Here is a 23536-nt window from a genome sequence, read left to right on the forward strand (position 1 = left end):
CATGAATCACTTTAAACTTTTTTTCATGACCACTAAGGTCACAAGGTCATGGCCAAGGACACCACTCAGCAATGACCTTGACACAAGTCCCTTAACTCTATCCCTTTATTTCCACAGCCAATGTTACAGCTATGTGGCGATACTATCTACCACTGACCAGATTGAGATTCAAAAGTCATATAGTATGGCATGTTTGTGATGGAGAAATGAATGAAGTGACTGCAAACATTGAACTGATAGGTCCAAGAGAACCCATAAATGCTAATCTTACTTCAAGTTTCTGAATACCGCAGTACAAAATAAAAATGATAAAAAGGGAAGAAAATCTCTAAGTGCTATCTTACCAAAGGCATATGACGATTTGTATTGAAATTGTGGGTGATGAATGTGAATGTTAAATTCATTACCGTATTCACCATAGTAAGTAACCTTGGGGACAGCTAGCAACTATGAAAGTGGGTACATTTTACTTCAATGGTAACAATAAGTGCCCTATATCACCGAAAAATGCCAATGGCATCAACGTGTTAATACCGATATAACAGGGGAGACAACTCTTAAGGCTACACCACAGCACAAGGCAACAAATCATCAGTAGAAAACTGGTTTTATCACAATTGCCCTTCACAATAAACTTCAAATATATCATTAATATTTTCTCATCTCAACAAATGTGCAAAGTTCAACAATGTTGACAACCCATGTCAAACTATTGATAAATAACTGACGCATATATTTGCATATTTTGCTGATAGAAATAAGAAGGAACATTAACACATGCATGAACCACACCTACTTCTCCACAGACTTGTGGTTACAGATCAGTCAGTGAAGTGCTACTTTAAAGCCTGGGCTTTTTGTTTGACAAAATAGCTACTCAACATGAAACTGGGTCAATAAAGGGTGAATTTCCTAAAATACATCTTGAATAAAAGGATCAAACTTTACTTGTTTGATAAGCAAGGTAATAATGAGACTGACATTACACTCGAGTGAAAAACACTTTCAGTCCACCTTTGAGAAAATTGTGTCAGAAAATACACCATTAATCAACAGTTTGATTTTTCTTGTCAAATAACATCTCATCTGTCAACATCTGATCTCAAAACCATCTTCTGAAGCCAAAAGAGTTAACTGGTCATAAAATTCCAGTTTCTACCTGCGCTGAAATTGACGGGAATTTCGGCAATATTATGTTTGATGTAAGAAATTCTGTTTAGTCCATTTAAAACCCCTAAAACTGAATCTACATCAAGTTTATAAGCAATACGTCATCTGCAATTGTGATTCAAGTTGATGGCAAGATTATATGAAACACAATTACTGTCAAATGGGTGCAACTCCAGCCTGGATAAGCTGGACATGAACCTAACCTGTAGAGAGTTATCTCCCTTGCTCCACAAAGCCATCCTGTTACCCCCACAGGGGGATAGTTGTACTGTGCCACATAGAAAGGTAGCAATACTGCATACAATTGATGAGATAAAAAGCCATTTGACAAAACCAACCACTGCACTGTCCTTATTCTGCAAACTGTGACATTCACCTGGCATTCCAAATCTTGGTTTGACCAAATCATGGCATGTGTGATTCCACAGTCAAAAAACACATCTGATATTGCAGAAAGCCTACAGCTTCATTTACTATTGACATCTACATAATTGATAAAAAAATAACCTCATCCACAAAATTGTAATGTCAACAAATTTTCCTATTCTGTGAAAATCCATGCTGCTACGACAAAACAACCAGATAGCTGGGTGGAACGGTTTGTACTCAGTATCTTCTACCAATAAATTATACTTTTTACATAAAAATCCAACATTTAAAAATACAATTATGATGCCAAGATCGACAGCTGATGCGTGGGTATGTGGTGATTAAAGCTGGTCAACAGACTGAGGTGCACGGCTACCTACACAAATACGTGCAGCACCCTTAGAAATTACTTCAGATATCAACAGCTGACTCGAACTGTGACAATCGTGTGGCTCCAAAGATTACTGGAGCAAGGCGACATTAAATAGGCATCTACAATCTGACGAGGACTGCACATACATAAAATTGTCCACATCTAGAATGAATTATGACTTAAAACAGCTCTTAAGAATGTACAACGCCAACGGACGGCGACCCGGCAGCTAGTGGAGACTGTGCGATGCTGTTTGTAGGGCTGTCCTCCGGCCTCTCGGTTAGGACTTCCAAACTGACACCTTGGGTAACTGCAGACGTCGACAAGGTCACAAGGTCAACTGTAGAGGGAGCAGGGGCAGATGAGAACGTAACAATGTTGACCGAAGATGCAGGGGTGGTGTATGAGTCCGACCTAATAATATCTGATTCCTGTGGCAAAGGATCCTGGGTGTTTGAATGAAATGTTGAGACCAGATTTGTGTCACTGGGCTTATTAACATCACTGGAACCCTCACAGATAGACCTATCAGTCGTGGTCTCAACTGACGTCACACGTTCACTCCACTCCTTGTCTTCCTGAGAATGAATTTCTGTTGCTTTTGACTGGACTGAGGAATCAAGCACTTTGTCTGGACATATAGACTTGGAGTCATCACTCTGGGAATATTGAATATGTCCTTCCATAACTTGCGTAGTAACTGAGTCACCGAGATTTTCCTCTCCTGCACACTGCATCAGCATGCCACTAGTATTGCTTTGAATGGTATCACGTGTTTGTGACTTCATCGCTGCAGACACCTGACTACAGGCCTCTGTGCCCCCCGGAACATTTTCAGAAGTCCGAAAATCCAAGCCTTTTTCCTGGCTGTGTCTCGAGGTATCTGATTGGTCAGATTCAGCTGGATGAGCACAAGAGCTTCCAGCTGATTGGCTAGTTTCACAACCACTGGCATCTTCCTTGACTTCCTCTTCACCTTGTTCTCCTTCCTCTAGCTGAGGTTTCTTATCTGGATCTGATTGGCCAGTTGGGTCATGTGTCACATGACCCCCTTTTCCCTGAGATCCATTATCCCTGTCCACTGATTGGCTAGATTCTACTGACCTTTGATCTTCATCTTTGATAGATGCAGCATTTGGTGTGACGTTTTCACCAGTAGGTTGACTTCGGCCTGAAACAAAACAATTGTTAGTTGTGTTCAATAGCAACAGAAGAAGCACAGAGATAATTCCTGGACGAAAGAGCTGAGGCAATCAAGCCGAGTTCAATAAATATAGAATGGTGTTTGACGCCTTGTTTTAGTTCATTCTCTAGCATCTGGTACAGAGACTATGACTAGGAGAGATATATAATGTTCTAAATAAAACTGTTATTTTACACTTATCCTGACTCAAGCCTATTTGCTTGTCTCCTCAATCTAAGCAAAGATATTGGAACACTTGACATCTCTGGAAGTTCCCTTCTTTTAAAGCAAAGGTACAATCACATTTACTCACAAGAAGCCTCCCTGTTTCCTGCCACACTGGTCACATGGCCAGCCCCATTTGTCACTCTCTCTCTAATTCCATCAGCTTGACACAAGAATTGCAGAGACTTCAATGTGTCTGAGTGGGGTGACGCTATGACTCAGGATAAGTATAAAAATATCAATTTTCTTCAGAAAACCACATATTTTCACTCATCCCGTCTCATGCTTATTATGCTTACAGAATCCAACAGAAACGGCTGTGTGTCAGACCGCGATGGATTCTGTTGGTTTCCATTACATCTCCCTTTTCAGCAACTGTAACGTTGGTAATTCGGTCCTGATCTTCCAATATTCATCCGTCAAACAAGGCGTGGGGGAATCACATCCAGTCAACCTTCTCTTCTTGTGAAGCAAGTGCTGACTAGAAAGTGATGATATAAAAATCAGCTTGCATCCTTCTAGTGTCTAATGCAACTGTATGTCAAGGTTCCTATCAAGAAAAGTTACGGCCCTTCACATGTACAAATATCTCCATAACGACTGGATTCAGTTTTGTGGCTACTGCGTCTCGAGGGAGGTAAACCAAAGTACAAAATATTGCACTTTTGATTTGCAATTATACGCTTATAATTTTGTTCAATTGTTTTTTCTTAATCATCAATGCATTTTACATATCATGAATAAGTGATAACTGTGTTTTACTTGTGTTTGTTTTTTTATTGCATGTGACTTTTAATGTGGATTAGAGGCTCAAGTCCTGCTGCTTTGTAGGCCGTCAGTAGAACGGCTCTCACCCATACTGAGATAGTGTTGTGCGGGATACTTCCAGAGCAAGTATTTCTGACATCTGTGCTGCTGTAGCTATAGCGAGTGGAGACAGTGTTGTCTGTGTCAACAGCGTTGTCAACAGCTCGAAGGATGCCTGATCTAGAGACTCATAAGTGTCACTGGTGAGATGCTGAAGTACAACAGTCAAGTTCCAAGCTGGTGCTGTAAATCTGTGTTGTTGGTCTTCCAGCTTAAACAAGTGTAGTTGGGTAAATCCAGCACTTTGAGCTGAGTGCCGTTAAGTAGGTTGATAGCGCATCCAATTATTGTCGTATAAGGAGCAAGTAGATCTATGTAGAACTAAGGTAACTGCCATCGCCGCTCTGGCAGAATATCCTCTGTGTATTAAGCAGGCTTTGATACGATCCATATGTGTAGTTGGAACAATGTTCGAGCACTTGTTTGGTGTAGATGGACAAGTAGGTTCCTCCATTCTGCGAGTCTCATTGATGGCTGTAATAGTTTGTTGATGGGAACTGGCAGCCATCTTCTCCCTGGCCAGTAGGTGTGATGAAGTCAGTTGCAGCATCATTGTCTATTTCATTTTACCTTCTCTAGTACGACTGGAGGCAAGACGCGTAAGCAATCATTCCATCAAATTAGAAACAAAGAGTGACTGTTGCCCATGCAAATGGATCTGGTACTACAGATAGGAATGTTGGTATCTGTTGAACCTGGTGGCAAGTAGGTCTGTTGAACCCGGTGGCAAGTAGGTCTCTTGGCGTATCCGCTTTACTGGAGATAGGAATGTTGGTATCTGTTGAACCCGGTGGCAAGAAGGTCTCTTGACATATCCGCTCTACTGGAGATAGGAATGTTGGTATCTGTTGAACCCGGTGGTAAGTAGGTCTCTTGGCGTATCCGCTCTACTGGAGATAGGAATGTTGGTATCTGTTGAACCCGGTGGCAAGTAGGTCTCTTGGCGTATCTGCTTTACTGGAGATAGGAATGTTGGTATCTGTTGAACCCGGAGGCAAGTAGGTCTCTTGACGTATCCGCTTTACTGGAGATAGGAATGTTAGTATCTGTTGAACCTGGTGGCAAGTAGGTCTCTTGACGTATCCACTCTTCTGTAGATAGGAATGTTGGTATCTGTTGAACCTGGTGGCAAATAGGTCTCTTTGCAGTGATGTCTGACATAGGAGCCGAAATGTCTCTTGACGTATCCACTCTACTGGAGATGGTTGTGAAGGACGTGATATAGTGTCTGTAACAATGTTGCATTCACCTGTGATGTGGCATGCCTTTATGTAGAGATTCATGTCGAAGAGTTAAAAGGTTAGCTGTAGCAATGCATGAGATCATATTTACCCTTGCTATTTTATGAAGAACACTACTGTGGAGGCGTTGGACCATCAGTAGTCTGTTCCTAAATGCAGTCGACAATTGTCATACTCCGTTGACTACAACTTTCATCTCCAGTTGGCTGACATGCAGAGTGCGCTTGCTGCTCATAAAATTCCTGCTCCAACCTGGTTGTCTAGGTGGGCACCCCAGCCTTGTAGCGACGCACAGCGACATTGTAATGGGTGTAGTTGTAGTCTTCCCCTTTGGACCATATGCTGCTGTGAGCAGACCTAGCAGACACTGTCAAAGTGGCAATGGAGAGAGTGGAACTTTGAGTATGGCTTGAATCTTATCTCAACACTTTTGTGTTGCGAAGATTTTTCTTCCCGAAATGTAAAACTTCAGCTCAAATTCAGCTCTGACTTCATCAAATCTGGTAATGAGATACCATTCTGTGTACTCCATGCTTGTTGTTGCAGGAACATTTCAGTCAGCTGAATATTAATGACGACAGTCAGTGAGGTAGTGCAAATGGGTACACACTTTATCAGTAATGAAGATGTTGGTACCAGAATCGTCTTCAGATCATCAATACTGCAGGTCGTGAGCATGTGAAGTCTATTGAAAACCAATCAGATTGCAGATGTGACGTCACCGGTGTTGCAGCCAAATGATCATCATGAAATCTTGTGATTCCCTCACTAACATTCAGGCTTGTCCCGGCGATACACAAGCGAGCATGTGTACAGATGACAGAGTAGAAGCGTGACGAAGCTTTCTGCCGCTTAATACTGACATAGGTAGACTGTCCTCTTAGTAGTTGTTTCAGTGTTCTTCAACTGAAGACAATACCGTAGTTATCTTACACGGATGTTGCGAGGCCATTGCCACGTTTCCCCATGTTGGTACAGTTTGACTGTAGTAACAGGGTTCCACGAAGCATCAAAATTATCATGTTGAATTCCACACTGCTGGTGCACGACCTGATGTTAGTGCCAGATGCTTGGCGATGAACTGCTGATCTTCCTTCAAAGTAAGTAGAGTACATAAACAATCTTATCTTCTTTGAAGTTGGAAACTTCTGGCGTTAAACAGCAAATGTTGGTATGCTGATACCGCATGCTTTGGTCTAGTAGAATAGTTCACATTGCTTGAATGCTCCTGTGAAGGATGAAGATCCATCTTCAACGGTGAAGATGACCCATATCTGAAGCTGTAGAGTCCTGACGAAGCATTCAGGGAACCCTCCCTGCTGAAATGCTAAAAGTGCTTGAGTGCAGTCGCTGAGTCAGTAGTAGAGTAAATCTCAAAAAGATGAAGGACAGGATGTGCTGATGGTGATACTTCGTTGCAGTATGGGAAATCATTGACAAATAGTCCGGTACCATAGATATCAGCATAATCAGAGGGAAGGTCAAGATGTCAAGTCATCGTAGATCAACTTCTTAGGACTGGTGAATTGAGGTATAACCCAATCGTAATCCTGGATGTAATCTCTGAGTTCGAGAAGACAACATCTTTTCTTTTTTATGTAAGCCCACAACTCTCCAATGAGTCATCTCTATTCTTCCGCAAATGCATTTTGCAAGTGGTCCCAAGGGGTTCGCTTAACTTCGTCCCTGTGCCCAACATCGTAGTGATCTTTATGTCTGCATGCATCCCTGCAGTGGTTGTCATTCCGTGACTGCATCCACACAGGCCTGCATGTTGAGACTACATCCAGTGGAAATGACAAACAATGACGATATCCCTGCAGTGCACCCACACAGGCCTGCATGTTGAGACTACATCCAATGGAAATGACAAACAATGACGATATCCCTGCAGTGCACCCACACAGGCCTGCATGTTGAGACTACATCCAGTGGAAATGACAAACAATGACGATATCCCTGCAGTGCACCCACACAGGCCTGCATGTTGAGACTACATCCAATGGAAATGACAAACAATGACGATATCCCTGCAGTGCATCTACACAGGCCTGCATGTTGAGACTACATCCAGTGGAAATGACAAACAATGACGATATCCCTGCAGTGCACCCACACAGGCCTGCATGTTGAGACTACATCCAATGGAAATGACAAACAATGACGATATCCCTGCAGTGCATCGACACAGGCCTGCATGTTGAGACTACATCCAGTGGAAATGACAAACAATGACGATATCCCTGCAGTGCATCTACACAGGCCTGCATGTTGAGACTACATCCAGTGGAAATGACAAACAATGACGATATCCCTGCAGTGCATCTACACAGGCCTGCATGTTGAGACTACATCCAGTGGAAATGACAAACAATGACGATATCCCTGCAGTGCATCTACACAGGCCTGCATGTTGAAACTACATCCAATGGAAATGACAAACAATGACGATATCCCTGCAGTGCACCCACACAGGCCTGCATGTTGAGACTACATCCAATGGAAATGACAAACAATGACGATATCCCTGCAGTGCACCCACACAGGCCTGCATGTTGAGACTACATCCAGTGGAAATGACAAACAATGACGATATCCCTGCAGTGCATCTACACAGGCCTGCATGTTGAGACTACATCCAATGGAAATGACAAACAATGACGATATCCCTGCAGTGCATCTACACAGGCCTGCATGTTGAGACTACATCCAATGGAAATGACAAACAATGACGATATCCCTGCAGTGCACCCACACAGGCCTGCATGTTGAGACTACATCCAGTGGAAATGACAAACAATGACGATATCCCTGCAGTGCATCTACACAGGCCTGCATGTTGAGACTACATCCAATGGAAATGACAAACAATGACGATATCCCTGCAGTGCACCCACACAGGCCTGCATGTTGAGACTACATCCAATGGAAATGACAAACAATGACAATATCCCTGCAGTGCATCTACACAGGCCTGCATGTTGAGACTACATCCAGTGGAAATGACAAACAATGACGATATCCCTGCAGTGCATCTACACAGGCCTGCATGTTGAGACTACATCCAATGGAAATGACAAACAATGACGATATCCCTGCAGTGCACCCACACAGGCCTGCATGTTGAGACTACATCCAGTGGAAATGACAAACAATGACGATATCCCTGCAGTGCATCTACACAGGCCTGCATGTTGAGACTACATCCAGTGGAAATGACAAACAATGACGATATCCCTGCAGTGCATCTACACAGGCCTGCATGTTGAGACTACATCCAGTGGAAATGACAAACAATGACGATATCCCTGCAGTGCACCCACACAGGCCTGCATGTTGAGACTACATCCAGTGGAAATGACAAACAATGACGATATCCCTGCAGTGCACCCACACAGGCCTGCATGTTGAGACTACATCCAATGGAAATGACAAACAATGACGATATCCCTGCAGTGCACCCACACAGGCCTGCATGTTGAGACTACATCCAGTGGAAATGACAAACAATGACGATATCCCTGCAGTGCACCCACACAGGCCTGCATGTTGAGACTACATCCAGTGGAAATGACAAACAATGACGATATCCCTGCAGTGCATCTACACAGGCCTGCATGTTGAGACTACATCCAGTGGAAATGACCAACAATGACGATATCCCTGCAGTGCATCTACACAGGCCTGCATGTTGAGACTACATCCAGTGGAAATGACAAACAATGACGATATCCCTGCAGTGCACCCACACAGGCCTGCATGTTGAGACTACATCCAATGGAAATGACCAACAATGATGATATCTGTTATGATCTGATCAAAAGAAGGGAACTTCCAGGGACTTCAAGTGTTCCACTATCTTCGCATAGAGAGAGGAGATAAGCAAATAAGCATGAGTCAGGATAAGGAAAAGTAAACAGGGACAGAAGCTCACCTTTATTAAATGACACTTGATTATGATGTGTTGCTCAATGTAATACATCTCAAACTCAAAACTGTTTTGAGAAAAAATGTCTCCAAATCAAGCAGTTTGTCAAAGTTGAAAAGCATAGAGCATGTTTAATACACAAACTTGGTAAGTGTTTTTACATCAACACCTGTTACATTGATTAGCACAATTTCAGTTCACCATCTTAATAATTAGTGTGAGAAAATTGGACACTTGTCACTGGTATCTAGAATTCTACCATTGATGATAAGCAGGGTGAGCTTTTGTATAAAAGATATCACAAAACAATATTATCATCACTGTGGAAACAGGAAACCGCTTTTAAACTTCAAAAGATCTTCTGAGAGATCTCCTTGGGCATATTCCTGTAATGAAACTACATCACAATGCCTTGCAGGAATGACATCACAGTCAAATTACATCACTTATTTGTATGTCACTGAATCTATTTAGCTGGAATCTCTAGGGACTAGAGCTGCTCAATATACCCGGTCTACCGGTATTTACCTGGTTAAACATGTAAACAATACATATTGTGATATGCTTATTGAAAACCGTTATTTTGACATCATTCGGAAAATTTCATAACTTTCGGAAATCTTCAGATATTTCCATTTTTGACACCCAAATTCATGTGAATGTTGTTAAATGGTGACTCAACACAACAGACAATTTTTTGTGGTGCCAAATACAAGGGCAAAGGCTTCAGTATGGCAGCATTTGGTGTTGATGAAGTTCACAGTAAATGGAACTATAGACAAGAGCCATGATTAAAGGTTTGCAATAAAGCTTAATCAAGCATTGAGATTTTGTTGTGTTTTAGCTTTGCAAATCAATCTTTTCAACTCAAATGTAAGGAGAAGTTGGTGCAAAAAACCTGTTGAAATATATTGTCACATGAAAATTCTGTAATACACATCCCTACTTGTGACTGCTTACTAATGTTTACTAACTAAAACACCTTTAAGAATAATTTGAAAAGATTAATAGAATTACACCCCTGTACTTCTGATATGAGAAATACTAAACCTAAACGTTTCATGCCTGTTGATGTATTCTGCATCTACACACAGGTGAAACTACCTTGGTTTTCGCTTCTTGCATTGGCAGGAAGTAGATGATTGATGGAGTGTTTCCTCGCCTTCCGCTTCCGACTGCCACTGACAGGGACAGCCTGGACAGGTACCTGTTGCATCTTGAGGTGAGGAGGGAGAGTCAGCGTTGTCACATCACATATTGCTGCAGAACAAACAAAGGTCGACTTTCTTATCTTGATTGTCACTGTTGTCTCATTTCATAGAGGCAGTATTTTTCTCGTCATTTAAAAAATATAATGGATTGTGTTATAAACATACAAGACAATCCAATAAACTTGGTCACCTTCTGATTTAACAATTTCACTAAAACTGCAATGATTCCTGGTTATAAGTGTCATTAAATTTGATGAATGGAAGGTAAATGAAGCCTGAAATTGTCTGTAATCGACGAAAATATATGTTTTTGTGTACGATGCAAATTCTAATTTATTTTCTTCAATTTCTAGAGCAATTGGCATAATTTGAGTGTAAAATTCGTAGTGACTGCGATAAAAGCATACAGGTTGGCATCTCTGCAAAACTAGAGACTTAAACAAAGACATTATTTTGAACAATTTGGAAAACTTGAATAACACAAACACTTTTCATCTTCATTTTCGAAGTTATATGCTGAAAGACGTCCTTACGTGTCTGAAACTAGTATGTTCCAGGGCATGCATTGTTCTATGATCATGAGATTGAATTTGTCTGTTTGAGTCCATATCTTTCTGTTGCCATGGTTACCTGTAGTTGGGGAGGACACAATGGTGGCCTTCTTGGTGGAGCCTTCACTGTGGTGACGGATCTTAGTGGGGGTGTTTTTCTGGCGACTGCCACGTGACACAGGGTCAAGGCTACAGGCTGGCAAGGTTGCTATCTGGGCTTCCAAGTCAAAGTCTCTGTGGATGAGGAAATACACATGTAAGCATGTTGCACAAAACAGACAAGAAATACTAACGTCTCTCAGAGGCTCAAAACAACTTAACATGTTGTTGATGACAAAGTAGCCAGTCGACAGTAGTGATCATTAACTAGTAGCATACCAGGGCTATAATTCTCAATCCTCACCTGTGCTTCAAATCTGACCTGAATAACTGACAAAACATGCAAACTTAGCAACCAGTTTTGCCTTGTGTAAGCAGAACTAACCACAAACTAGTGGAGCATGACAAGTACTACCCATGGCATATTTCAAATTCCCTGCTCACTTGTACATAAGTCGTTCTCCATGGTTAGTCCCTGCAGTGTCCACCTTCCTTATATACAAGTCAACCTGCACCAACAGCTATCATGTCAGTGCCAACCTACAGCAACAGCTCTCATGTCAGTGCCAACCTTCACCAACAGCTATCATGTCAGTGCCAACCTTCACCAACAGCTATCATGTCAGTGCCAACCTACAGCAACAGCTATCATGTCAGTGCCAACCTTCACCAACAGCTATCATGTCAGTGCCAACCTACACCAACAGCTATCATGTCAGTGCCAACATACACCAACAGCTATCATGTCAGTGCCAACCTTCATCAACTGCTATCATGTCAGTGCCAACCTTCACCAACAGCTATCATGTCAGTGCCAACCTTCACCAACAGCTATCATGTCAGTGCCAACCTTCACCAACAGCTCTCATGTCAATGCCAACCTACACCAACAGCTATCATGTCAGTGCCAACCTTCACCAACAGCTATCATGTCAGTGCCAACCTACACCAACAGCTCTCATGTCAATGCCAACCTACACCAACAGCTATCATGTCAGTGCCAACCTTCACCAACAGCTCTCATGTCAGTGCCAACCTTCACCAACAGCTATCATGTCAGTGCCAACCTTCACCAACAGCTATCATGTCAGTGCCAACCTAACTTAAACAAATCTTATTCCTTTTAAGAACACCAACATACATAAACCTCTCACATTACTTTCTATCCCGAACAAAGCATAACCTGAGTAAATTTAATTGGTTATTTCTTATCCCCAACGCAGCATCAAGACGCATAAACATCCTACACTTTTGAAAACATCCTTCATTTGTTTTATCAACTTACCCAGTCTTGTATTTCTTTTCCTCAAGGTTTGCATCAGAGTCGGAACTGCAACGTTTTGTGGCTGGTCTCCGTACTTCCTGAACCTCATCCTCCAGCGCGAAGTCCTCGTACATCCACATTCTGTAGACACAACAAACCTTTACCATATGTACAACATACATTGTTGGGTTCAATAAACATCAGAAAATGTCATTGGAGAGAGGCTGTTCAATATGTGTTTGCTATTCAATGCTGTGGTTGGTGTTATGACTGTGATTAGCAGATCAGATACATCAGGTATGCTTTGGACACTGTGACACTGTGACACTGTGACACTGTGACCACTGATGAATGTTTAGGTTTCCATAGACATATATTCTCTTTACTAGATTCTTTCAGACAAAGTTTCGGTTCAAAGATACATTAATGAAAGTGACACAGATAGTGGTAGCTGCGGGCATAATCTACTCCACAAATCCTACCAGGATAAGATCAGTGAAATGAGGTCAGAGAATACTTTTGTACTGATTAGTTAGCTGCACTTCCTGTTTGTTTTTCATGTGACTCTCCACAGCAACTGGCCACTCACCATCCTCTTATCTTGTCTTTGTTATGCACTTCAGCTATATATTATATTCCAAAACAAACAAAAGACGGTAGTTTCAGCCATGTTATTGAATTGATTTGGACTGAACTTGAACAAACTCCACAACAGAGATTATCCATGTTGGTTGTGGGAACACGGGCAACTCAATATCTCCTACATGCACATGGTTGTCTTTACTTTGAATATAGCCTATTCAATAATGGCTGGCACAGATCCATACGTTCCAAAATAATCACCATTCACAGCATGAGTTCCTAGTTTCAAATTCCCATTTGGGTCAGATAACTTTGGCAACTACTTAATCCCACATTCCACAGACTTAATAACTAGAATTTATCTTCAGTGGATCTCTTCACTTCATGTGACTGCACACCTACAACACACATTCAGTGACTTACGTTTCGTCATCAGTTGACGTCTGCTCTGCACGTCTGGCCGCCAGCCTCTCCTTTGATGGCTGTATTATACCCTCATTGATCAGCTCCAAGTATCTCTGTCCCCGGTTTCGTCGCCGGGACTTACGGACCGGCTGGTAATTGCCATCCTCTCGGTCCTTGCCATCATCATCAAGCCCACCATAACAGTCTTGATCAGACTTATCTGCCCTTGACTCTGGAGTTGTACCCCCGACGTCTTCAGTGGGCTCTGGTTTTACTTCTTCTAGCGGCAGTGTCATCATTCGCTTCTTTGCCCGGACTACATCAGATGCTACGGCATCAGAAGAGCTTCGTTTCTGGTTCGCCTCCGTCTCTAGGAAACTTTTAAAATCAGGAACACGTAGAATTGGTGAGTACTCTTTCTTTACTTCTTCTTTTTCTTTGGTTTCTGTGGCACACTTCTCTTTGGGATATGCTTCTGTCACAAGGCGATCGATTCTGGACTGGGCTCCCTTCTTGTCAGGGTTTTCCTCCTGTGCAGTTAATTTGGACTCTCCAAATTCAGCACTTAGAAGTACTTTCCTTACTTCATCAATTGATGTCAAGCCTTTTAATTTCACTGCTGATCGTGACAATTCAGTGGATGAGAGACGATCAAAAATATGATCTACTACCAGCTTACCACATGACACAATGTCATTATCATTCTGATCAGACAGACAACCTGCCAGTGTCTCTGCCTGAGACTTCCGTCTCTCTGGAGTGTCATCTTTCCACCTGATGCTTGTATAATTTGAGTGGTCACCCATCCCTGAAACAAAGACATCTTGATCTTTGGCCGACTCCGACCAGCTTCTGGCCCTTGGACCTGGACGTTCTGGCATTCGTTTTCCAACTGCTTCCACTGGCAAAGGTCTATCTGCTGCATCAGTTGCATCTACCGTCCCAGAATTTTCTGGTTCATGTTGCACAACATCACTACCACTCATTTCCTTGCAAGCTTTCTTTTTCATTTCATGATCTTTCATTGACTGTAGTAGTTTCAAGATGTCCGACAATGATTGATCTGATTTCCATGGCAACCCTAAACTCCCTGCAGCTTCTGTATTGGAATCTGACTCTGATTTACTTCTACTTTTCCCTGAGGTTAGTTCACCCTCACCAGCCATGGCCTGCTTCTTCTGTCCAACTCTCACCTTCTTCCCACTTTCTGTTTTAGTGATCAGTTTCTTGGCATGAGGAACAGTTACCTCCCCTTGTTTCAGTTCATTTGCACACATCTGCAAATAAACATATGTTGCTTTAGAGAGTGTATATGATCTCATGTGCTCAAGAATCACAGGCATTTGACACTTTTTCATTTATTGTTTGACACTTTTTCAATTATTGTTTTCATAATTGATTTCTCTGGCAGGGGTTTGGGAATGGACAGGGAAATATGAATATCATTCCAATATACATTGTACATACAGTAGAATACTTTTATAACGAACATGGATATAACGAACTGACGGATATAGCGAACTGTTTTAAAAGTCCCGAACATAGCACTATATGTTATCATATAAAAAAGTCGTGAATAACGAATTCTCTACAACGAATTTACCGGCTATAGCAAACTGATTTGCAATCCCCGCGCGTCCCAGGTAACACTAATTAATGGTGTGAATAGCGAACTCAATCAGTGTCATTGCCAGTTAGCGTTGCTCACTTTGAAATCCTCGACAGTTCCAGTTAACACTAATTAATGGTGTGAATAGTTATTTGGGCAAATTCAATCAGTGTCAATTAGAGGCGCTCACTTTGAAATCTGACCAATAAGTTAGACGTCAAAACACACTCCAGTTTTTACACCTATGTGAAGTTGTAGTTTGCATTATTAACCAATCAGATTGCCGGAGGCCGTAGAGCCCGTCGCTGACAACCTAGTTTTGTATACTTCCAGCACAGCAACTCGGTCTCGGGCGATTTAATAGAAAACGATAAGTGCATCCCCTCAAAAGGCCTGTGTATATGCCTCCTACACACATCAAATATGTGGACAGAAGCTCTTGATACTCGTGAGACTTTTGAAATACGATATATTCAATGACGAGTGCGTAGTGACGAGTGACCTGTGTAAGATTACTGACTTTGTAGTGAAAAGAACGTAATATGAATGAATGAATGAATAAACTGAGTAGGAATGTGTTGTACTGTATAGTGTATTTTACTGTTCTTTCAATGGATTTTCGCGAATAACGAACTACGGATATAACAAACTAATTTCAGTGGTTCCTTGTAGTTCGTTATAAAAGTATTTTACTGTATATGGTCACAGAACAGGGTATGATATAGACTAAAGTTGATGCTGAAATACATGCACAAATGCACCAATCATACATGTTGATCCTCCTCATGTCACACAAGTAACATGTTTCAGATCAAACCAAAAGTTGCACAAAGATTTACAAAGATGTGGTTCAGGAAGATTATTTCAAGCAATACAGTGAGTGAATGAGTGAGTTTAGTTTTACGCAGCTCTCAGCAATATTCCAGCTATATGGCAGCGGTCTGTAAATAATCGAGTCTGGACCAGACAATCCAGTGATTAATAACATGAGCATCAATCTGCGCAAATGTGAACCGATGACGTGTCAACCAAGTCAGCGAGCCTGACCACCCGATCCCGTTAGTCGCCTCTTACGACAAGCATAGTCGCCTTTTATGGCAAGCATGGGTTGCTGAAGGCCTATTCTACCCCGGGACCTTCACGGGTCCTCAAGCGACACAGGGAACAGGAAAACTTACAATACGAACATTAGTCCGGTAACAAAAACTGATTTCAGACAAAACTTACCCAACAAAATAACAATTTGCAACATGTTAAAAGACAGCTAAATCATCCCATATGTGCAGAAACCTACCTCAGCCAGCTCCAACAAAGCTGATTTTGAAGGGCACTTGTCAGGGGAGGTAACTCTACGCTCAGCCTCGCCCGTCTGCCTAGGTGTCATGGACTGTTGCCCTGCCATCAGAAGCAGACTCAAGCCTCCCATCTTGGACGGATCTGAATCAGTTACAAATATATCACTTAACTAACAGTTGGATAAGCTGTCCGCTACTCATGGAGCATGTCCTGCTGGCGAAACAAACAGTTTTCATTGGCTAGAAACAGAGGGGTGAAAATGGGAATAAACATCCGATTTACACTACATCCAAATATGGAAACAATCGCACAGTTCAAGTTTGAACCAAATAAATTAATGCCCAGCGCCATTCATAACTACTCATCTCTTTCCCTGACCTAAAAGAAGACTTGTACCCCTCTGAAATGCCATTATTGCCAAGAATCATGGCAAACCAATCAAACTATGCGTAGTAAAACATATTTCAAAACATGAAAATGGTGGAACCACTTAACTTTGAAACTTCGCAAAACAATACAAAGCACAAGTTAAACATAAAATTTGAGCGAAAGGATGAACAACTTTAAACACTGAAATACATTTGCAAAGGGTATGACCATATTTATATACTTATCCTATCTCACATTATGTATCTCTCTTGCTCTCTTCGACCTAGTGTGGAAACGTGCTGTCAGCTAAGTTGAGTCAAAACTTCTTGGCCCCTTACCACCCAAACCCTGCCCCCACAATAGACGCCTGTCAATCATCCTGCACGTGCAGCGACCATGTGATGTCCTCTACTTGTTATTCTCTTCTTGGAGCTCCAAGTGATCTGTGATGTGGGAAAGGGAGGGTGGGCATCCATCGCGTGAGATAGGATAAGTATAAAAAAATATACAATTTATAGTTAAAATTTTCAAATTTATCCTATCCTATCTCACATTATGCATTGTGGTTTCAGCTGCAACTTTTGCTAAGCAAAAGGACACAGTTTGGCAAGGAATTAAAGCCACTGCCCCACGATTTATCAGGAGACCCCAATTATCTGGCACATCCCTGCTTTGAAACTACCCCCAACAGACACAAGCTGGACGGCGGTGAAAGGATGAAAAGCCCAGATGCTCAACTAGTCTAAAGTTTGGTAACGATCTCCCTACTTACCAAGGTGAGAAAGGACCTAGGAGCGAACGCTTCGAAAACCGTTAGGTAATCGGAATTCAATGCTTCACTGACATGATTGCTCAGAGAGCAGAGGTCAACAAACAAAGCGTCGATCATCTCTGCACATGCACAAAACTGCCCGCACAGTCTATCCAGCCATGGGTATGACAGTACACCATGCCCTAGTTCCCTAAGTGAGAACAATCTAGCCCATTTGAACAAAGTACATATGATATGGGTAACATCGATATTGTTATTATGTATATAGCAATACTGAGAACGCTGAGATGCTTATCTGCGTGGAGGGGTCGACGACACCTGCTGCACCAGGACCAATGGCCTTCGACGTCCGTGACTGATACATCCCGTAGACAATGAGCGGCAAACACAGTATCTGACTTCCAAAAGCATTCTTCCATAATGACTTGCAGTGAACAGTTCCTTTGGAGTGCCATGGTGGAAGCGAGCGCACGTGTCTCATTAGGATTTGCGGATGATGGTGGTGGCAACTTCACAAAGGCGTCCGCTCACAGAATCGTGAATCTCAACCAGAAAGCCAAGGTTGTACACGATACTTCTGCTTTGGAAGCCGTCGAAAGCGGGATGAAGAGCCTCTTGCGTAGTCTGCGGCGATCCTTAGAGGTGGCTAACTATATATCCTCAAAGCCCGAACTGGGCACAAGGATAAATCTTCAGTGTCTTCTGGACCCAGAATAGATGACGGCGGAGGGATACTGAAGGTACGATCCGGCTGTTCCGGTAACTGGTTCTTGACAAGGAAATCCCACCTTAAGCCTAGAAACACTCTAGCATGTCGAGACCTTTCAAAGCGTACCCGCAAAACATCCAATGCATGTAACTCGGATATACGCACGGCTGTAGCCAAGGCCAGAAGGAAGAAGGTCTTGAAAGTGACATGCTCAAAATCTTTCCCTGTCAATGGTTCATATTCATTTGATGTAAGATGAGCCAATACAACGGACAAATCCCAAGACAGGGCTCGAAACTTCTGTGACTGATCTGGCCAATTTATACGACCTCAACAGAGACTGGAGCTCAGGGACAGTAGACAACTTTACTCCCAACACAGCTGCAATAACTGTGTTAAGTGCATAATGTAGATAACGTAGCGCCCTTCAACTTCCGAGTAGACCATAGGTGTTGTGGCAATGCTGTCGTGGGAGACATAATGCCCTTCCCTCTACGACTCGAAATTCTTCCACTTGTCATCATAAAGCGACCTCGTGGATGTACGATGCACTGTAGTGATGGCAGTAGCGACACATTTAGAATAAACCTTGGCTGTTAATGACTGATGCAAATGCACCATTGGGTATTATTTAACAGATGCAAATGCGCCAAACGTGCAAATGATCAGAGTGAGGATGCAGCAGTAGATCTGACCAAATGGGAAGTGGCACTGGATCTGGATCGGCTAGCTCCAGAAGATCTATGAACTAATTCCTACTTCGCCAAAAGGGTGCGACCAAAAGCAGTGTCATCTGTCGAGTCGAACATAACTTTAGAAGTATACATGGAAGAAGGGCCGCTGGTGGAAACACACAAGCGTTGAGACCGTCCAAAGGTATTGCAAGGACGTCTAGTCCCGAGGCTAACGGATCCGGAATCTGAGACACAAATAGCAGCAGTTGATGATTGAATCTGGTGGTGAACAGTCTATAGTCAGCTCTGTCAGCGGGAGGCAAACAGCCCTGAACACCTCTGGATGCAGCTTCCATTCCGTTGGGGCCGGACACTTTGGGCGTGACAGAGTTCGCAATAACATTCTTTACCCCTGGAATGTGTACCCCTTAACGAGTCTACCAGGTTGAAAAACTGTTGAGTCCACCTCAGAAGTTGGGTCGAACCTCGTCGATCCCATTCGATTGATGTACCAACTACCGCTGCATTGTCCGACCTGATCATGAGAGGCAAACCTCTTAGTTGCTCTCACCAATGAGTGATCGCCAAAATTACTGCCCTGAGTTGCAAGACATTGATGTGGCACGCGCAATCTGTGGGAGACGACTGCCCTGCCACTTGCTGATCGAGAAGGTGACCTCCCCACCCATGTAGAGACGCATCCACATACAGGTGGTGAAATGACACCAACAGCTCTAAACAAACTCCACCACAAATGTTCGATTCTTGCATCCACCATAGTAGATGAGAATGAAGCTCCCTGGGTAACATGATCAATGCGGACAGGTCGCCCTTCCTGATATGAGGACCAAGAAACATTTGCAAGGGTCAAAGCTGAAGTTGACCCCTGAGAGTGAGAGTAACCCCAAAAGCTCCTGCCATTGCCTCAGCGTCCTGGGCTGAGACAAGGCAAGGGGAATCAGATGTAACATCTTGCACAAAAAGTTTGAGTGTCGAATACCGCCCCAAAGAACTGCAGATGGCATGTAGGGATCAGTTCCGAGCCACGAACACTATCCCCCGTCGATGCAGAAATTTGGTGATCGGCCTCGTGACCCGTATGAATAACCACGGGGCCAAAGAAATTCCAAACGTGAGCACACGCCATTGGTAGTGAATGCCAGGAAAATCGGAATGTGCAAGTAGGCGTCATGCAAATCCAGACTGACCATAAAATCTCCCGGTTGGATAATAGCCTTGAGCAACAATAAAGACACCATTCGAAAGTGAGGAAGAATCTCACTGAAGCGGTGATTCCACTCGGCACACCCGTAAACAAAGTACTACTTGCCATCGCTGAATCGAAACACGCCAATGCACTGGAATGAATCAGTTGGGGAATCACTGGAATATGATCGACACAAGGAAGTGCTGAAACATGCTGGTGAAACGATGCCCAAGAACAGGTTGTCAATTCACCCAACGGAGCTAAGGTGTACGCTGTCGCATTGTGAATCACCATCGATTCCAAGAGGTTCAGCGAATGCCACATCATGTTGTTGAAACGCTTCCCTATGAATCGAATCACTACCACGCAGAGGATTGGATAACGCTCTCAAACAATTCCCTTTGTCCCCTTTGTAGAGGACGTCACATGGTCGCTGCACGTGCAGGATGATTGACAGGCGTCAATTGTGGGGGCAGAGGTTAGGTGGTCAAAGGCCAAGAAGATTTGATTCCACTTAGCTGACAGCACATTTCCACACTGAGTCGAAGAGAGGAAGAGAGATGCATAACGTGAGACAGGATAAGTTTAAAAATTTACTGTTTTGCGCACAGGATGTAGGATATTCTTAGTGTCATGTTTGGAAATTCAGAGTTTAATTCTTTCATTGATAGAAGTACTGGACTGTTTTCATCTTTGCGTTTAGACAGAGCTCAGTCATAAACATGGCCACAAGAGTAGTACGAGACGCCATCCAGCTTGCTGAAATTACACAGTAGTTACGAATGGCCCAGTGCCAGAGTGGTTGACAAGTACAATCTATTAACGTCTTCATTTATCAGGACAGCAGGGAATCAAAGTGATGCCTTCCTCTCACAAGACAGAGGCTTTAAAAGACTACCTAACCTGACAAACAATATGAAATAGCACAAATTTGACAAACAAGGTTATTTCCAAACCTTTTCTGACACACAGTCGAATCATGAAATAGCAATAGCTATGCTCTAATTTGTAACAACCAATCAAATTTGGGAAGAACATGTATCACCACCTGGCGATGCGCAGTATATCATCCTGTACTTACATAATGCCCTTACACAGAAAACCTGTGTATTTGACACACAAATTATCTCATATATACAGTAAATTTAAAAGCTTACGCCCATTATTGATGCAATCCTACTGGGTCTTAATTTCAAATAACCTAAGCTTGTACCCTGATGTTTTTCAAACTACTGTTTGCCAGTTAACTCCTCAGTGCTTTATCAAACAATAATAGATAATGTCTTGATGAAGGTTCCATACTGAAGTTCACTCCAAGCATGTCCATGACTCTCATTCAGAACGTATCATCCTGTACGTATCATCATGAGCGTATCATTCTGTACATATCATCCTGCACGTATCATCCTGTACGTATCATCCTTTACGTATCATCATAATCGTATCATTCTGTACATATCATCCTGCACGTATCATCATGATCGTATCATCCTGTACGTATCATCCTGTACGTATCATCATGATCGTATCATTCTGTACATATCGTCCTGTACGTATCATCATGAGCGTATCATTCTGTACATATCATCCTGCACGTATCATCCTGTACGTATCATCCTTTACGTATCATCATAATCGTATCATTCTGTACATATCATCCTGTACTTATCATGATCGTAGCATTCTGTACATATCATCCTGCACATATCATCATGATCGTATCATTCTGTACATATCATCCTGTACGTATCATCATGATCGTATCATTCTGTACATATCATCCTGCACGTATCATCATGATCGTATCATTCTGTACATATCGTCCTGTACGTATCATCATGAGCGTATCGTTCTGTACATATCATCCTGTACGTATCATCATGAACTCATGAGCGTATCGTTCTGTACATATCATCCTGTACGTATCATCATGAACTCATGAATGTATCGTTCTGTACATATCATCCTGTACATATCTCCTAAGGATGTACCAAACAAGATCATACACACCTGAAATGCACAACTGCGACTTGATGTAACATTCCTGACTGTAAAACCAACTCACCTGCCAATTTACCTGGCATAATGGAACCATGCAGGTGGATCTCTTGAACCGATTTGACCACTCTGGCGTTAGTGGGACGGGTGGTCATCTTGGTGGGCGTCTGATGAGTCTTGTCAGGGTTGTGCCACTTGTAATCTGGGTTCGCCTTCATAAATGCATCCTTGTACTGCAAGAAAACACCTCATGTAGGCCTGGTTGTCATTACATGACTAAACGTTTAAACATTCAGTAGTATCCCTGGTTAGAACAGGTCCCAGGCAAGACTCCATGATTTGTTTGGCTACATGTCTTCTTACCTGATGGAGTGAATCACTGCACAAGAGATCACTGGATTGTCTGGTGCTCACTTGATGATTCACAGGCTGCCATGATATGTACACACAATTGCTGGGGACCACATCAACCTTGTGAGTGGTCAAACATCATCAGCCTCATGCAACTTAGACAAACCCTTGGTCTCAAAATATATATAATTTTGAGAGAAACAAAAATTCCTTTAAATTAAAAAGGACCTTAAGTGAGATTAGGATAGGAGATTTCTTAACCTAGGAAAACCTTGATTTGCGTCATTGAAGATTTTAGCATTGCAGAAGAAAGGGAAAAAGATGTGACTGCACATCCCTACTATTTCTAGGGTATATGTTCCAATAAAACTCCACTTCACTACACCCTGATGGATGTTCATCGGAACATCTACCTTTGAGATTTTGAGGATGGTGAACATGTACCTTTCAGATATTGAGGATGGTGAACATCTACTTTTGAGATACTGAGGATGGTGAACATCTACCTTTGAGATACTGAGGATGGTGAACAACTACATTTGAGATATTGAGGATGGTGACTGAGGGATTGGAGAGAGACTATGTGGCTACATTCTGTCCCTTGGCTACCTGTACATCGTGTGGGCTGTTGTTATGAGTGAGTGAGTATGGTTTTACACAGCTTTCAGCAACACTCCAGTATAAGCAGGGGACACTAGAAATGGACTTCACACATTGTACCCAATTAAGGAATCAAACCTGGTCTTTGGCAGGATGAACAAACACTTTAACCACTGGGCTACCTCACCAGTCATTCACTTCTTCATGAATACGTTTTGTAATTTAACCCCGCCGCGACACATAATAATTTTTGCGTTTTCAATTATGAGTTTCTTAAACGACTTGTTTGGTGGAGTCCGGAAAATGTTCAAATATCAGAAAGCTGTTGGGTATTAGAAAATGATAAATATGGGTACTTTTTATATTTATGTGGCAATTTTGTACGATGATAAAATTTGCAATTCATCGGTCCATTTCTGACTCAAACAGACAGTAATGGATGACAGCATCACTCCCTGCTGTAAACAAGAAGTTGTCAACAGT

At 42.5% G+C, this 23536-nt stretch overlaps 1 protein-coding gene across 1 annotated transcript in view; it reads right to left on the reverse strand.

Moving 5' to 3' along the window:
• Positions 1-591: 591 nt before the first annotated feature.
• The window catches only part of LOC137286345 (HMG box transcription factor BBX-like), a 28735-nt gene continuing 5790 nt past the window's right edge, over positions 592-23536 (reverse strand). Inside the window, exons 3-9 of the mRNA XM_067818153.1 lie at positions 22170-22335; positions 16372-16514; positions 13487-14745; positions 12503-12622; positions 11198-11352; positions 10461-10616; positions 592-3083 (exon numbers count right to left, since the gene is read on the reverse strand). Coding sequence (XP_067674254.1) covers positions 2104-3083; positions 10461-10616; positions 11198-11352; positions 12503-12622; positions 13487-14745; positions 16372-16514; positions 22170-22335 — 2979 coding nt within the window. The 3' untranslated portion in view covers positions 592-2103. The remainder of the gene's footprint in view (positions 3084-10460; positions 10617-11197; positions 11353-12502; positions 12623-13486; positions 14746-16371; positions 16515-22169; positions 22336-23536) is intronic.

The sequence above is a fragment of the Haliotis asinina genome, chromosome 1 (genome assembly GCF_037392515.1).
Source record: "Haliotis asinina isolate JCU_RB_2024 chromosome 1, JCU_Hal_asi_v2, whole genome shotgun sequence".
Classification (NCBI taxonomy): domain Eukaryota; kingdom Metazoa; phylum Mollusca; class Gastropoda; order Lepetellida; family Haliotidae; genus Haliotis; species Haliotis asinina.